The following is a 16,914-nucleotide window of genomic DNA, read 5'->3' as shown; positions in this document are numbered from 1 at the left end:
ACCACATGGTCCTCTCAGATCTCCAGCCATTTGATAGCCATCTCATCCAGAAATGCCCCAGAGTGAATGTAGAGGCTAAATGGACAGTAACCAGTGCCCCTGCTGGCTGCAGCTTCTGGAAATTGTTTCTATCTGCACAGAGCTGTTGTTAGAGAATCTCAGGTACTGGCCAAGCATGTGGAAGCTGGGAAACCAGAAGTGCTGTGCACAGTCTTGAGGCTCCAGGTTTCATGGAAGAGCACCTGTTCTTGGACAGATCAGGACCCAGCCACCTAGTCTGTGACTGAACAGGGATGCTGACAGAGGTCTCTGAGTGAATGATGTGAGTAGACAGACACCTGAGGAGCTCGCTGTACACAAGTGCCTCTCACCCCAAATTCTCTAGTCCTGCCCCATGCTAGCATCATGCAGAGGCAGCACCTTGCCCAGCTGTTCAGATCTCCAAGCATCTGTCCCATTCTCAAGAGGAAGTAGTGTCCAAGGACCATTCCTAACTCTACTCCCAGCTTTGCCTTTCTTATTCTGAAACACTGTCCCACAACAGCTGCTGTGGCTTTATTCCATTCAGAGACTGACCATGTTTCTTCAAACCAGACCCTCCACACACAGTTTTGTTGTTAGCCATTGCTGTCCTCTGAAATCTTGGACAGTGAGGATCAAATGTCAGTAAACTGCAGCTCTGGGAAGCAAAAAGTACGTTGGAAAATATTTTCAGACTGGAGGCTAGGGAAATGGCTTAGCAGTTATGCAATTGCCTGCAAAGCCTAAAGACCCAGGTTCGATTCCCCAGGATTCACATAAGCCATATGCACAAGGGGGCACATGTGCCTGGAGTTTGTATGCAGTGGCTAGAGACCCTGGTGTGCCTATCCTCTCTTTCTATCTGTCTCTTCCTCTCTCATAAATAAATAAAATATTTGTTTAAAAATGAACAGACAGTAGTGCTGGGCACAAATCTCTGATGGACCTAAGAAACCAGCCAAGAATGTCACTGAACCTCATGATACAAGTCTATTTCTGCCTGGATTTGCCATACATAGCATGTTGCTTTCTTTGGCTTCATTCTCCATATTGCAAAAGACATTGTTTTAAGGCCATATCTTTTGTAAGAATATCCTTTCAGACATTCCTACAGACTTCAGTGTGGCTGAAATTTGGCCAGCCATAGCCACTCTCACTCCCTTTGTCCTTGGCTTTTTGTTCCTGATTTCACGCTATCAGAGGTTCAGCATGTTTTCTTGCATGAAGTCGTCAGAAGAAGAAAAGCTCAGGAGCAGGGTCATGTTTCAAGGATAGGCATGAAAAATTGGTAAGATGTATCTCCAAGCCCACCCATTCACTAGCTGCTGCCTACAATCAGGCAGGACAGGTCCTCGTGAGATGTGAACACATGTACTTCTGTACCTGGATTGGATGCAGGCTGACCTCCCCTCCTCCCTTTTTCCTTCTTCCATGGGTATCACTAGAGATGAGTGCTTGCCAGGTGGGCAGTGTTCTAAGGGCCAGGCACTGTTTTCAAGAGCAGCTTGCTCCTAGTCCCACTGTGCAGATGGGACTTCTAGTGGTAAAAACTGTGGCTAGTTCCCAACAACATCACCCCATAGCCTGATACCTCTGCCCATGGAGTGGCCTCTAGAGCTCTGAAACAGCAGTGTCAGGGAACCTTGGGTAAGGGTTATGGGATGACACGTGTGTGAGGGACACTGCACTGTGAGAACCAGAGCTTTCTGCTATCAGCATTCACGTTGCAGTACAGACTGGCTGAGTGGTGGATAAAGCAGAAGCTGTCAAGTTGTGCCCTCAGTTCAGAGCAGGGCTTTGTTTATGAGAAGTTGAAGGTAGGTCCCTTGCAGTAGTCTCCTCCACTGACATGGAATTGCTACTGACCCATCCATGCTGCAGCCCAAACACAAGGAGCTGATGATGGCAGGATCAGGGTGGGGGCTGCTGCTCCAAGTAAGGTACCTCACAAAGGTCCTGTGAAGTGACAGGCCAGGGGCTGTCACAGCTGAGAGGAGCAGGCTTGTTTTGATCCTTCCAATTTTCAGGAGCTTATACATTCAGTTTAATGGGAAATTTTAGCCTAGCTCGTGACTGAGTATGTGTCGAGCAGTCCAGGAATCTGAGAACCAGCCTACCGTGGTGCTGGGATCTGAGCAGCATCTTACCACCCATGGCTCAGAAGCCTCTCTGGCTTAGCATAACAGCCATTATCCTCAGCCAGGGAACCCACAACACCCTTGGTTGTGCTGGTTCCTATGACACTGCAGACATGGCAGTAGGAGCATGGTTCCCTCCAGGTTCCACTTGGGGGAAAGCCTGATTCTCTTGGGGTGGTTTGCCTCTTGGGTATGCCTGAAATGTCTCCCCCTTGCTGCCTACAATGTCTGAGAAGGAGGGCTGGGTAAGTGGGAAGAACTGCTCTATGGTTATTTAGCTCTTCACACTCTTTAGCCCCTGGAGATTGAGAGAGAGCAAAGAGAGACAGCTTGGGAAGAGATGAAAAAGTCATGCAGTACCTGTCTGCTGTGGCCAGGCCAGAAGGTGCCCGTGTTTTTAAACAGTCTCAGTTTTCATCTGCTGACTAAAGTCAAGATTAAACCTTGCTCCCACCTCTTTGTGCAACCACTGGTGAGTGACAGGCTACCTCAGACAACAGTGGTATCAGCCCCTCCCAAAGTACAGTCCTGGGCTAGACAATCCCAAGGTCCAAGACCATCCAGCAACCTTGCCATGTCTCCCATAGGGCAGATTCTGGCACAGGCTATACCCAAACCAGTGGCCTGGCAAGCAAGCCCAATGTGGAGTATGCTTCTCCATCTGGGTGCCTCGGGACTGTGGGAGAGCTGCTGGTCACCAGCTTGAGGGATGGGCGGCGGCAGCTATGACTGGTCAGCTTTGGACCCACAAGTGCACTACCTGTTTTACTGAAGGCTAAGCCTTCGGTATACTCATGGAACTCCTTAACTGCCCAGGAAGGCGACTCTGAAATGCCCCCTTCCTTCGAGAACCCAGTCTACCACTTGACAGGGAGTCTGGGCTGTCATTGAGTAATAGACTTCTTTCCTAGATAGTCTATGCCTCCAGCCATCTAAATGCCCTGGTCTGCCTCACAAGTTAGCACAGTGTCACTATCAGTGGGGAAGAATCTGGGATCATTCCAAGTCACTGTAGAGAAAGGGGCATTCCTGGGCCTGGTGTTTCTTGTGGCCTCTTCAGCAGTCCCAATTCCTGCCCTTGTGAGCCTAGTGCCCTATTGGGTGCTTCCTCCACAGCCTCTGGTATCACTTCTTGTGTTCACTCTGACACTGAGGATTATGGCCACAGACGAGTGGGTACCTAGAGCCCAGATGTCCACGGCCACCAGATCTGGCAGCTTGCAGTAAGAAGATGCCTTCTTGGGCTGGAGAGATGGCTTAGCGGTTAAGCGCTTGCCTGTGAAGCCTAAGGACCCCAGTTCGAGGCTCGGTTCCCCAGGTCCCACTTAGCCAGATGCACAAGGGGGCGCACGCGTCTGGAGTTCGTTTGCAGAGGCTGGAAGCCCTGGCACACCCATTCTCTCTCCCTCTATCTGTCTTTCTCTCTGTGTCTGTCACTCTCAAATAAATAAAAATTTTTAAAAAAATTTAAAAAAAAGAAAAGAAAATGCCTTCTTGCAGGATCTAACATTGTGGCATCAGCTGTTCTTCAATTTGCTGACTCAGGCTGTGAACCCAAGTGAGCCCCTTAGGCCATAGGTACCATAGCCAGGGCTGGATGTCCTGCAGAGTTCCAGAGCTCCAGATGAGAGTGAAGCCTGGGAGTGAGTGTCATAATCCTCAGAGATGAGGCAGTGGCAAAAGACAGCCACTCGTGCTCCAAAAAGGAGTGACTTTAATGTAAGCCTGCTTCCAACAGCACACTTGATGGAAGAAATAGGAAAGCTGACAGTGTACTTCACTTTCCTCTGCTTCTAAGAAGCAAAGAAGACCCTGGGCCCCAGCTGCCGGCTGCACCCCTATTTCTGTTCTGGTCTCCCAAGAGCCATGGGATGGGCCCCTATAACCATGCCCTACCCTGTTTCCAGCCTCCTCACAATTCAGACCTGATCTACCTGCTTTTTCATGTTGTGTCCTTGCCATCACCACCACCTGTCCCTCATTACTGTCCACATCCTGAAAACAAGATTCTTTTTCTTCTGCCCCCATGTATCACCCCTTCTATCCCAAGGGTTGCTATGGCCCCTTGTCCTATACTCAGCGCCCTGCCCAGCACAGGCCTGCATTTTCTCAGGTCAGTTTCTACCTTGAGCCCCCACCTGCTCTGCTGTGACCCCTGCTTCTTACTCCCAAGTCTCATTAGTTACCTGACTAACACCGAGCCACTTCAGGGGCACAGGTTCTACCTGGATTCCTGAAAAATCCTTGCATGACAAGGCAACACATGCAGCATTGCCAGGTGTTTCTCTTGAACACTAAGGGTCACAGTACGCATGCCAACAGGCACCAGAATCAAATAGAGATGCTGGCAGTGGCTTGACCTGGGAATGCCCGTCTGCCTGGTCCCAGGCTCTGTGATCTTGGAAACCTGCCCAGCCTGGTGGAGTTGAAAGTGCCATTCCCTAGGGCATCCTATCCTTCTCAGACTCTGCTCCTGGAGCCCACCATGTGCCCTTGCATTATGTGAAGTACAGAGGGGAACCTGCCTTCCAAAGTCAGGTCCACAGGGAGTCCAGATTCTTTTAGCTGCTGGCATATTTGGACTAAGATGCTATTTAAAGACCACCACTGGCTTTGGAGACAGATATTCCATATTCCATTGCTTGATTGGCCTTTAGCAGCTAAAATGCTGGGACTTCTCACTCTGATATATAAATCCTGAGCTTAGCAGTACCTGTTTAAGTTATTGCTTATAAAAATTTCTAACAATGTCTTTTTCTGTATTTTTGCTTGATGTGCTTCTTGACCTCCATAGGCCAGAATTATCTGTAGAACTTGCAAATGTACTATCTAGAAATTCCCCCAGGCAGATTCCATCAGGTCCAGAGAAAGGCTCCTGGCCTGATGGAATCTGCTTGGGGGAATCAGTCCCTGAGCTGACCTGGTTCCAAGGAGCCCATCCTTCCCTGCATGCCTATACTCTCCTGCCTCTCTGTGAAGAGGAAATGGTATAGGAAGAGGCCTTTGTGGAGATGGAATTTGGCTTCTTGTATTGAGGTTGGAGGACAGTCAAGCCATGCATAAGTGTGCCCATGTGTCAGAAAGCACAGGGGAATTTTTGCTTTTCTATATAGACTAATGTCCTTAATAGAGTTCCGAACTTTATTGGCAATGTTTATGACAGTAGTTCCTGGAATGAGTTGACAATACCCACATATACTTGGGAGCATCTGATCACAGGGTAGCTTTGTGCAAATGTAATGGGCTGTAAAAATTGTGTGGTTCAACAGCACAGAAAACAGCTGTCTGTAGCTATCACCAGTGCCCTGGGCCAAAGATTCCAGCCCAGGCAGTATGCTCTGTCCATGCAAGAAGAAACTAGGAGTAGCAGGTGGATGTCCTTGGCACATGATGATCTCAGCAAATTCTGGGAAACAAAACAGTCCTTTGAGGGCCAAGAAGGCCATGTGCTGGGCTACCCCTTCCAGTGCCCTGCAGCACAGTTACTGGTGATGAAGTAAGTCTTAGATGGCTTTTAAACTATCATTTAGAACATTCCTCCTTTCAAAAGAGTAAAATCCTTTCCTCGAGTTGAGCCGGAAAGGCTGGCCTGGCGGTTTCTGCTTGAGTGGCCACAGCTTCATAGGGTTGAAAAGCAAAGGAAAGAGCCTGCTTTACAGGCTCAGCCTGAGCAGGCCTTTAAAACCTGTGAATGAGATGGTTCCATTCACTCTCCGTGTGGGAGAAAGGGCTGTGGAGGCTGGCCCTGAGCATGGCCCTGGGGACCTTCAGATGCTGATCCTTTGGGAGCTGTCAGAGTGGGGAGATAAAGAAGGGGTATCTTTAAGGAGACACAGCCATGAATTTCCTGAACTGTCCTGCAGTAGCTACAAAGGCCCTCAGCCTGTCAGCCCCCAGGGTCCTCACCCAGAGCCTTCCTCCATTCACAGAAATCGGCTTAAGCCACTTAAGCGCATTAGCCTCAGGATGGGTCGGGACTTCCATGGAGTGTGGGGGCAGGGTGGCCTTGGGACCCCAGGTTGTTTGGGTCCTTGTTCTAATCTTCCATAGTTCCAAGGCAGCCAGGCTGATTTGTGACACAGAGTTCAAAAGCCACTTTTGGGGCTTGGCCAGTGTGTGCCCTGAATGTCAATGGCCTGTCTGGAGTCTGCTTTGGGCGCACGGTAGGCCTAGGTGAGGGTGCCATACATATCACTGGCTCTGCTCCTCTTGTCTCCAATAACCTGAGATTAGATCCCTCAGCCCAAGCCAGCTCTCCTGAGTCTCATACTAAAAATTTTTTTGAAAGTAAAAATTATATTGTTTTTTTTTTTTTAAAAAAAAACAGCTTCTTTTGAAGTGTAATTTATACATAAATCACAACCCAGTTGTGAGTGTCACTCCCCACTGTAACCTCAGCACAGGTGATAAGACTCTTGCTTTCTGTCTGATTTAGCTGTTTTCTGCACATTTTGTCAGACTATGACCTGTTGCCTAGGAAATTGGCTATTCCCTTCATCCCCTTTCTACCAGTGGAACAGGAGGCCCAATTTCTCATAGCCTGAGCTGTTTTCACATTTACTTCAAAACTTCATTTCTTTCAAAGGCGTTTTGCCAATGTCACTAGGGGTCTTGTCCTTCCTTGTCACATGTGTTTGTATGTTTAGGTTTCCATCCTCCTTGCTGGTCGGGGGAGGGGAGGGCTTACAGTGGCTCCTCTGCCTAGAGGGTCCCCAGGGTTATTCTGCCTTTGAGGAGTGACCCTGTTGGCTCCCCTCTGCATGTATTGAGATTAAGACTGAAAGAATTCCAAGAAAGCTATCTGCTTGCTGTCCTGAACCCTGCCTCTAGGGATGGCACAGCCAAGCAGATGTCAGAGAAGTTGATAGCCACTTGATTCCCTTACTTCTATTGCCCATTGGCCACCCTTCTTTAATGGCCAAGGATGTGTAGGCTTTAGGGGGGTCACTTTGCCCTCTGTGTCCTTGACCCATCCTACCCATCAGTTTTTGTAAAACACCCCTGACTCCTGGCTGAAACCCACAGCATCTGCTGCTCTACTAGCTTCCTCACTGCCTGCTTCTGGACCCCTGGGGCTTGCGCTATACTGTAGCCTGTCAGCCTCAGCATATCCCACAGGCATGGCGAGGCTCTGGGCAGCCAAGACAAGCAAGAGGGCCAGCACCATCACCCCATAGTGCTCGTCATACAGCCTAGCATGGACATTGCTGACCAAGCCTTGCCTCCTGTGGGAGCAGAGAGCACATCATGTCTGTGTTATGCTGGCAACCAGCCTCAGCTAGGACCTCCCACAACCTGGTGCAGAGCCTTCTGTGAGGATACCCCAGCATAGGTGTGCACCCCAATGTGAAGGCAGTGTTGAGCCCTCTCCCCTCCTGTTGGAGGCATGAAAAAACAACTGGTTTTGGCCTCAGGGTGACACTAACCAGCTAACCTGGTGGGTAAACCTGGGACTGAGCTCCCTCTTATCTTCTTGTAGACACTGTGCACAAAGGCCACAATGCAGACTGTCCGTGCTGCTGACACCAATGAAGTTGTGAAGTTGATATTTCGGGAGTCAGACAATGATAGGAAGGTAAGTGGCCCGTGACTAAGGGCAGCCACCGGCCATGCCCATCCTGGGGAGGGAGGGTAGAGGGGCTCTGCCTTTGCCTGGAGCTGCAAGATTAGGAGCTGGAGAATGTACTGAACGCTGAAGCAGCTCTGACTCTGCAGGTCGTGCTCCAGCTGGAGAAGAAGCTCTTCGACTACTTTAACCAGGATGTCTTCCGGGACAACAATGGCACTGCGGTAAGTTTTGTTTCCAAGCATATGGCCAGTCACTCCGATTTTTTCCATGTGACACTCCTGCCCCCAAAGCACCGTCTCTGTTTATGCAAAGTACCCAGAGCTCACTTCTAAGCTCAAGCTCTAGGTTGACTCAGTGGGGGACAGCTCATGGGCACTTCAGGGGCCAGGCTGGGTTGGGAGGCCAGGGTTATTGCCCTGTCAGGTAGCATGATGACCTCATGATCTATAAGCACTGAAATCTCCTTCATAGGAGAGTAAGGTCCTGCCTACTGCAGTGGAAGCCAGGGGATTCCTCTTGACTTAAGGTGCACAGCAGAGGCTTGCAAGCTCATTTTTCAATGGGGAGAAGCCACACACGTGCATGATAACAGGTGCAAGCAATCTCCTCACACATCTGTTATGAGCTTGCTATATGCAGGTATGTGTAAGTTCTACCTAAGTACATATGAGCACACATGTCTACATGCATCATGTGAGTTTATGTACATAATTGCATGTGACAAATATGTATGAATGTGTACATACATGTATAACCATGCTGTATATGAGTACATATATGTATATTAAAGTGCATGTTGAAAATATGCCATACACACCATTAAGAAAGAGTACCCCCCATGCCAGAGGCAGCCCTGGCTGTGGGCATCTGCTCTGCTCTGAGCCACATGCAAGTGAACCTGCTTGCCATCTCTTTATCATTTTTAATGCAGTATAATTTTTTTCTATTTTCAGTGTATTAATAGAATTTGCTCAATACCTATTAGAGACAGTCACTGTGCTCCAGTCAGTGTGAAGCACTGTTGGGGAGTTGGCTGGTATCATGATGATGTGTGTAGTGTAAACTTTCCCCCTGTGGTAATAACAAGCTTCACCATGATTGCTATATTTAAACCAGATCAAAACTGAAAAATTCCTTCCTGGAGGTGGTCATAATCAGTTGCAGCCACAGTTGGTGGAGTGGGATAAGAGGACAGGCCCTCCAGCTCTCAGGATGTTACTTCAATGGAGGCCCATTAAAGTGAAAGTGTATAGGTGCTAGGAGGGCAGACCCAGGATTTCCAGGTCAGGCTCTGTGGAGTGTGTGTAGTAACTCTCATTGACTTGCCCTGGACCAAGCGAGTGCCTCAGTTTCCCCCTCACAGCATGTAGGAGAATTCTTGGATTGTCATGCACACAGTACTAAGAGCAGAACTGGGCACATCAAGTGAGTGATGAAGGGAACTGTCCAGCAGACAGCCCTATGTTCCTCAGACATTTCAACTTTTGACCCCAGCACCGCCCTTCTTCTGTGCTATTTCCTTTCTTGGGAAGTAACATCTGCCACTTGCCACTTACTCAACCCAGAGCCTAGTGGCTTCCATGACCCCCACACTTCTACTGGTCAGTGCCTAGCAAAATACACCTCATGAAGCCTGAAGTCTCCCCCTACTAGAGCCATCACCTCCTGCCTTTGGTAAAGCTGACCCCTCTGGCCTTTGGGCTGGGTCTTGGCCTCATTTCTGCCACATGACCAGTTGGCTTTGAAAGCCTGTGGTGTGATGTCACCAGATCTGCTATTGCTTGTCCATAGGTTTCCCATACTTGCTCCCTGCTGTGTCCTCCAGCTGTTCACTAACAGAGCCTTCCCCTTCTCTCTAGCATGCTTTGGTGTCACTGGTCCCCTTCTGCATGCAGAAGGAGACCATGGCTCCATGGTGTTTCCTGATAGAGAGGTGGGTCCTCCGGAGAGGCCTTGTCAACTTGCCAGCTGTTTTGGGTGTGTTGCCAGGGTGACCTACCCCTGCCCAAGTCACACACATGTGAAAGAAATCAGCCACCATCACTCAGGCCCAGAGTTCAGGCATTATCCCCCTCAGTCCTGGAGGGACAGGATGAACGGCCTAATGAGCACTGGAGATAACTTCATCCTCGTGGCCTCGCTGGACACGCTGCATCACGAACACTACAAACAAACTGCCTTCTGCAGGATGGATGTGCCTGTGCTGGACTCGGCCCCCAAAATCCATCGCATCCTTCATCAGCCACCGGTCTTGTACCCGTCTGACAGAAATTTAATTCAAGCTGGCTCCTGAAAATAATTATTGTATTTTAAGAGTAGTAATCATTGGCCGGGACATGATTGAATGTGTCCATGCGTATTGACTTTTTCTATGATTTATAGCTTTGTTTAGTCGATATTCCCATCGAAATTGTATAATTAATTATAAGTGTGGCTGTCAGGGCTGCAGGATGGAGTGCCCTGGTGAGGATTTGGAGAGATTAAATTTTCCTTGGCTGTCCCAGGGCAGGGCTTGGGAATTTTCGAGGTGCTTGGCCTGTTGGATAGAGATGTTTTCTGTGTGTTTAGCAACCGCCCAAGCCCCAGGCACATTGATTTTCAGGGCCCTTTTCTCTTTATCAGCGTGGTGTCCATAAGCAACAGTGGAATTTGTGCAGCTGGGACGGCTCCTGACAGATACGTATAGCCGGCTGCTGCTTTATCATTGTCCACACACGGCCTGTGCTGTTTTTCACTTTGTAATCAAGAAGAATGTGTGAGATACATGTGAAATTGGTTATCATGTTTGTGAAAAATCTCAAAGAAATACAAATTATCAATTCAGCAGAAGTGGAATGTAATTTCCAATCAGAAGCGCTTCACATCTGAATCTTTGTGTGGGTGGCAGCAGAGCTTTAATCCACGTCACCTCCTATTGATGTGGTAGACATGGACTCTCGGGCATTCTGCATGCTGGTCAGATGGGGTGAGGGTCACACCAGCCTATCAAAGCCAGCCGGCCAAGCAAGAACCCACTGGCCCCCACCTGTGCTTACCTTCCACACAGCAAAAGCCAAGTGAGCATGTGGTCAGACAGCATGCAAATTCAAGTTTCAGGACTGCTGACACACAGCACTGACCCCCAGAGGATTAAGCACAGAGTTCCCCATACCTGTCCTCTCTCCTCAGTATGGTGGTGGGGACTCAGGAAATGCATGACACGTGTCATGTACACTGAGACCGTGCAATATGGGCAGAGGATGTGGGGGATCTACAACCCTTCCTTAGCTCTGTCACCATCTAAGTAGCCATAGATCCAAGTCCATTCAAAATTCAACTATTGTTTCCTTCAACCCAAATGAGGGAAGGGTACCTTAGACATAGAAGCCATAGTGTGACAGTGGCCTTGGTTCTTTGGAAGATAGGTACCTCAGGGCCAACATCCCAGACAGGATGGCCTTGACAAAGTCCTTGTAGTCTTGACATCTACTGCTGACCTGCCCTCCAGCCTCAAGCCCAGCCCTTCTTCCTGCTACTCAACAACTTGTGCATGGTTATATTTTCTGTAGTGTGTGTGTGTGTTTCTGTGTCTGTGTCATCTAGGAACAGGTGCTGAGCCAATGGAGGCTCCCAAGGGCAGCCTGGCATGGTCTGCACTATCTTGTTGAGAGTTTAAAACTGTGGGTAGGAGTGAAAACCACTCCTCACACATTCATACCAGAGACACAAATACTCAGTGTCCTCGCTCACATGTATTAGCACACCCACACTCAGGCACCTATATACATGTGGGAAATGGTGTGAAGTTACCACACCCTTGGAGGTAGGCCCGGAGCTAGGCATGAAAACCTCTGGCCAGTGACCATATCAGCATTTAGCAATCTGATGCAGAGCACAGAGCAAAGGTGATTACATGCAGGTAGACTGGCAGATACTTCTAAAACTTCACCCACAACTTAGAGGCAAAACCAATGTGTGCATGTGTGCGTGTTTGTATTTATGCAGGTGCCTTTATACACACTATATGTCTATTTGTGTATGTACATGTGTACTGTAGGCATATGTGAGCATGTGTGTGTTGTGCTTGGGAGAACTTATATGTGAAGTGTATATAGATGTACAGTGTATGAACACAGGCTGTGTGTGTGTGCATGAGTGTGCATGTGTACATGTGCAGAATGCTTTAAAAGCTGCTGCAATATTGATGGTATGGCTTGTGGGCCTGGGCTGTGACCATGTGGTCTGTGGGAGGATACATGTCCTAGCTGACCCTACACATCTGTCCTAATGCTCAGAGTTAACTCCTTGAAAGAGTCAGAATGGAAGTTCCTCAACTTCCCTGGACATAACCCTTCTGTGTCCATCCATGGGTCTCACTTACTTCTGTAGCCTAGAGATCCAAATGTTTCATCTACTCACGCTGTGCTCACAGACCCTACCTGTGGACCCTGGGAGCCAAAGACAGGGCCCACTACCCTGAGCAGTAGCCTTAACTTACAGGAAAACAACACTTTTGTCCTTTGAATCTAAATAAATCTATGTTGCCCTGAATTTTACCTTTTTAGGGTCACAGTCCATGTGTTACTAGTCTTTGGGCCCATGCTACTTTTTGGAGGTTGTCTGCCAGAGTCAGGATGGAAGGCAGAGCAGGACCAGAACCCAAAGTGGCCTTTATGATCCAGAAAGGTGTAAACTGAATTGTGAACCTCAGACACAGAGAGCAACACAAACCCAGCCTGTAGCTTCTTCATGAGGCTCAAGTACTGCAGACAATTCCCAGAAGCCTAAGGTGGAGATGGGGGGGGGGCTTACCTCCAGCTGGCTAGGGTTCTCATCCCCTGTGGTTCCTGCCCAGCATCTTCCTGCAGGGAGCTCAAGAAGGAGCTGGGAGTTTGCCTGTGGCCATCAGGCAGCACTGCCTTATTAAGGTCTGGCTGTAACCAGGGCTGCTCTGACCCAATCACTGAGACTACATCCTTCTCTGGATAATGTCATAACATTCAGAGTTCTAGTTCTCGGGCTGGAGCGATGGTTTAGCAGTTAAACACTTGCCTGTGAAGCCTAAGGACCCCGGTTCAAGGCTCGGTTCCCCAGGACCCACGATAGCCAGATGCACAAGGGGGCGCACACGTCTGGGGTTTGTTTGCAGTGGCTGGAGGCCCTGGCGCGCCCATTCTCTCCCTCTCTCTCTCTCTCTCTCTCTCTCTCTCTCTCTCTCTCTCTCTCTGTCGCTCTCAACTAACTAAATAAAAGTGAACAAAGTTCAAGTTCTCAAAGCATAAGGAATGTGAGGGAATTGAGAGTCTGTTCTAACACCTTGTAATTTTGAGGTGAAGCTTTGAAGTTTTTTATTTTGATGCTTTTTGTCTGATATTTCCTATCACTGGAATAGAATCTCCTGGAAAGTAGACCATGTTCACATCACAAATAGAAGTTTTCTTCTGAGTAGAATCAGTGATGACAGGCTCACAATCTTGGTCTTCAGAGCATGGAAAGAAGTACTCCACTCTTAAGCAAGAGTCTGAGGACATGGCTAAAGGCAGGACAGACTCAATGCCAGACAGTTGGATAATTGGTAGCAATTATATAACTGTTTTATAATATTGTAGAAAATATAAGTGTTTAAATTACTACAAACACAGAGCTTGTGTATAATCATAGTTATAGAAGTTAAAACTCTGTGGATGAATTCTAGGGCAAATAGGCACAGCTGGAGAAGGGATTTGTGGACTGGACAGGGAGTAGATGGAGGAGTTGCCCAGAACCAGCAAAGAAACTGAGAGAGTATGGCAGAGATAGGTCAGGTGGGCAGAGGCATACCACTATCCAGCAGGAGTTACGTAGCTGTTTCTATACCTGTACATGTCAGAGACCCTCAGGAAGCACAGTGAGTCCTGAAAGGACACTTGACACGTGGGGTGAAGCATAAAGTATCAGCATGCAGGAGAGAGTGAACAACAAGCTGAGGACGCAGCAGCTAGAAGTAATGGAGTGATGTAAGCAAAGTGCAGAGCAGGAACCCCGACAGCTCAGAATTCTCCCTTCCCATGTCCAGCCAGAGCTCACTCCCTTTCAGAGTGCTACACAGCTACTAGGCACTTTTCCCTAGGCTGAGACCTGTTCCCACCTGTAGATTTGCACTGAGCCCAGCAGGTATGCTCTGAAACAAGGCCCAAGCGGTGGCGATGTAAAGAAACTCAAGTCCCTCATGAAGCATCTGCTTCAGGGTGTGGTCGCCTCATGGGGCCTCGTCAGGAGAGCTGGCAGGGCTTACTGCTGCTGCATGTCTTTATTAAAAGTCACCGTAAAACACAAGAGGAGAGAGAAGGCTTAGAAGATTTAGGAAGATGGAGCCCGTGCTTTACCTGTGCACTCCTAAAACTTCACTATACTGGCTGCCATGGCATTTTGGTCCAATACATCTGTCAACCATGACCCTTTCTCTTAGCTGCCTGAGTTTTCCACCCTCTCTCTGGGGAACACTGGCTCCCAGCTCACCATAGCAGCAGCTCCAGAGGCATCTGTTTCTTTTTCTTGTTGATCACATGGCCAAGACCATGGCATTCCCAGACAGAGCCAGTGGCTTCCTCAGCACACTGCCCACGCACCTAGGTAGGCATTGCCTCAGGCCATCAACCTGGGTTCCAGGCCTCCAGCTCTCATTGTCTGAACCACACCAACCAGAGTCTTAAGACTCTCTAGTTGAGTCTCTGAATGTCTAGGGTGCCACAGAATGTGTCTCTGAAGGCATGAGATAAAATAGCTCTGCCTACAGTGTTGGCTTGCCCCTCCCACCTTATAAACAATGCCGCTTCTGACAGGGATTCTAGCTGGTTCCCTGACCTGACCCTTACCCAGCCCAAGGTCATTCTGGCTAATGGTCAGGAGTGGGACCCAGCCTCATATTGTCCTGGTGAAGGCAGCTCTGGTAAGGAGAAGGCAGGAGGCCCATGTGGTGGACAGGTAGCAGCCTGGCACACAAGTAATTACCATGTACATGAGGCTGTTAATTGCGTGGTCAGGAATGATGGATGAGGTGGCAGGAAGGAGTAAGGACACGATGTGATTTCAAGGGGAGTCCTGGCACAGTGCCATGTCTGCATGCAGCTATGGATAGGCCATGACTGATAAATTGTATCCCATAAGGTGCTTGAGGGGACTTCCCAGAGCCATGGCTGGTGGGCACCTCTCCTCCAGGACGCATGATACCCTCCAAGGGTCATCTCTGAAGCATCTTGTGGGAACCAGCCTCCTCTGCCTGTTCAAGTGAATGGTTTATCCTTCTGGCTGCTAGGATCTCACTGATACACAAACTTGCAGCCATATTTCATGATGTACTCAGAGTTGATCTTGCTCACCCTGGGTTATTGTAGGCACTGGGCACAGTGGGAGCTGTGTCTTGTCTGTTGCTTAAGTGCCCTGCTCTGAAGGGGGCTGGAAGCCCTGGCCACGGGGTGAGTGCTTGTCAGGGTGCCTGCATGTGTCTCCTGTGAGCAGTGCCAGGCAACCTGAGTGCTGTGCTTGTACTGCCAGCAACAGAGACCTCTGAATGGCAGAGTCAGGCAGCCACCCTTGGGTCTTTCTGGTGACTCAGCTTGGTCTCTGAGTAGGGCTGGTGTCATGCTCAAACCCTGCTACTTCCAGAGTTTTATACATGTTCCAGATGCACACAGACCACCATGCTCCTAGTGAGAAAACCAAAGTGATTTTATTTCTTTTTCTTCTCTTTAGCTCTTAGAATTTGACAAGGAATTATCTGTGTTTAAGGACAGATTGTGTGAACTGGACATCTCATTCCCCCCCAGGTAAGGGGCCCTGTACTTGCTAACAGGTAACAACCATCCCATCATTCTCCTCGGGTGTGCCTGATCTCTGCAAATGTATGCACACGTGTCTGTGAACATCTGTATTGCGTGTGCTTATGTGTGGATGCATCTGTGTGTATATGTATTCCTATGTGTATCCATCTCTGTGTGAATTGGACCTCTTCCCACCCTCTCCATGGCTTAAAGAAATCAATTGGTTGTGAGCAATGTGTAATGTGCTTATTTTCATTTTTCATAAAAGACCTTTTTCCGAGGGTGGAGATACAGCTCATTTGGTAGAGTGCTTGCTTGGTATGCATAAGACCCTGTGGTCAATTCCCAGTATTGGAAGGGGGAAAAAAAAGTAAAGAAACTAATAAATTGTAAGATTGGTAAAAGTTTGAGGACCTTCTTCCAGTGTGTAGAAAGGCTGTGGTAGATGTACAGGCATGGAATTCAAGGGCAGGGGCATGCTCTCGATCTGTGGGAATCTCAGGCCCACTGTAGTGTGCCATCCTGGAGGCTTCTGGCTCTCCTTTCAGGTGAGCTTGTACTGCATTTCACTCACATGTACAGATTCTTGAAATATGTAACACTTAAACAGACCACCAGGGTTTCAGAGGGCCATGGCATAAAAAATAGAGGGAGAATTCCTGGCTATGCTCAGTGCTCCCAACGAGTGTACACCCTCCCTTACCTGCCAAGGCCTCTGGGTCTTGGTGTCTTCTGGAAGCAGTATACAAAAGGCGCCTCCAGAGGATGGGGATAGGTGGGGTGTTGTGAGCAGCACAGGCCTCCAGGAGCTATGTTTGTGTTTCCTTCCAGCCTTCTTCTCAGATCCCAAAAATCTCAGGACTCTAGGTGGTGGGGAGACATTCTAACAGACTTGCAGTTGTGCTGGTGACATGATCTCACCTGTGGAGGCCCATTTCATACCTGCTTGTTTTGTGCCAGGCCTAGTGGGAACTCTGTACCTCAGAATGAGCAGATGTGTATCTAGAACCAGGCGTCCTTCTAGCCTCTCTGCAGGAGGCCCATACCTGCTCTGCTCTCAGTGGTCGGCATGGTTTGTAGGACAGATGGCCCACTCTTCTCAGGACCTGGGCTCTTCAGCTCCTTGGTTGCCAGTCACTGGCCTACACTCCTAACTGGGATGAGGAATCTCTAATGATAGGACTGGTAGAATTGTAGAGCAGGAAACACTTGGCCCAGGGTGCCTCAGTGTTCAGGCCAAGAACCCAGGTGTTCACACATGCAGTCCCCAATCAGCAGGGCTCAGGAAGTGGCCTCTTGTGGTTCTCATCAGCACACCTGGCCCCACAGCACAGCCAAGTGGCCCACAGTGAAATTCTGGACCACATCAAATGAGCAGTGAAGTGACTTTCAGGTACTTCCAAAGTCA

At 48.9% G+C, this 16,914-nt stretch overlaps 1 protein-coding gene across 2 annotated transcripts in view; it reads left to right on the top strand.

Annotated features, from left to right (window-relative positions):
• Window positions 1-16,914, top strand: part of Inpp5a (inositol polyphosphate-5-phosphatase A) — a 198,750-nt gene that overhangs the window by 166,171 nt on the left and 15,665 nt on the right. For both annotated transcript variants that reach the window (XM_004669649.2, XM_004669650.2), the window contains exons 10-12: window positions 7,639-7,734; window positions 7,875-7,949; window positions 15,439-15,512. In XM_004669649.2, coding sequence (XP_004669706.1) covers window positions 7,639-7,734; window positions 7,875-7,949; window positions 15,439-15,512 — 245 coding nt within the window. The remainder of the gene's footprint in view (window positions 1-7,638; window positions 7,735-7,874; window positions 7,950-15,438; window positions 15,513-16,914) is intronic.

The sequence above is a fragment of the Jaculus jaculus genome, chromosome 1 (genome assembly GCF_020740685.1).
Source record: "Jaculus jaculus isolate mJacJac1 chromosome 1, mJacJac1.mat.Y.cur, whole genome shotgun sequence".
Lineage (NCBI taxonomy): Eukaryota > Metazoa > Chordata > Mammalia > Rodentia > Dipodidae > Jaculus > Jaculus jaculus.
This window is presented reverse-complemented; position numbering and strand designations above follow the sequence as displayed.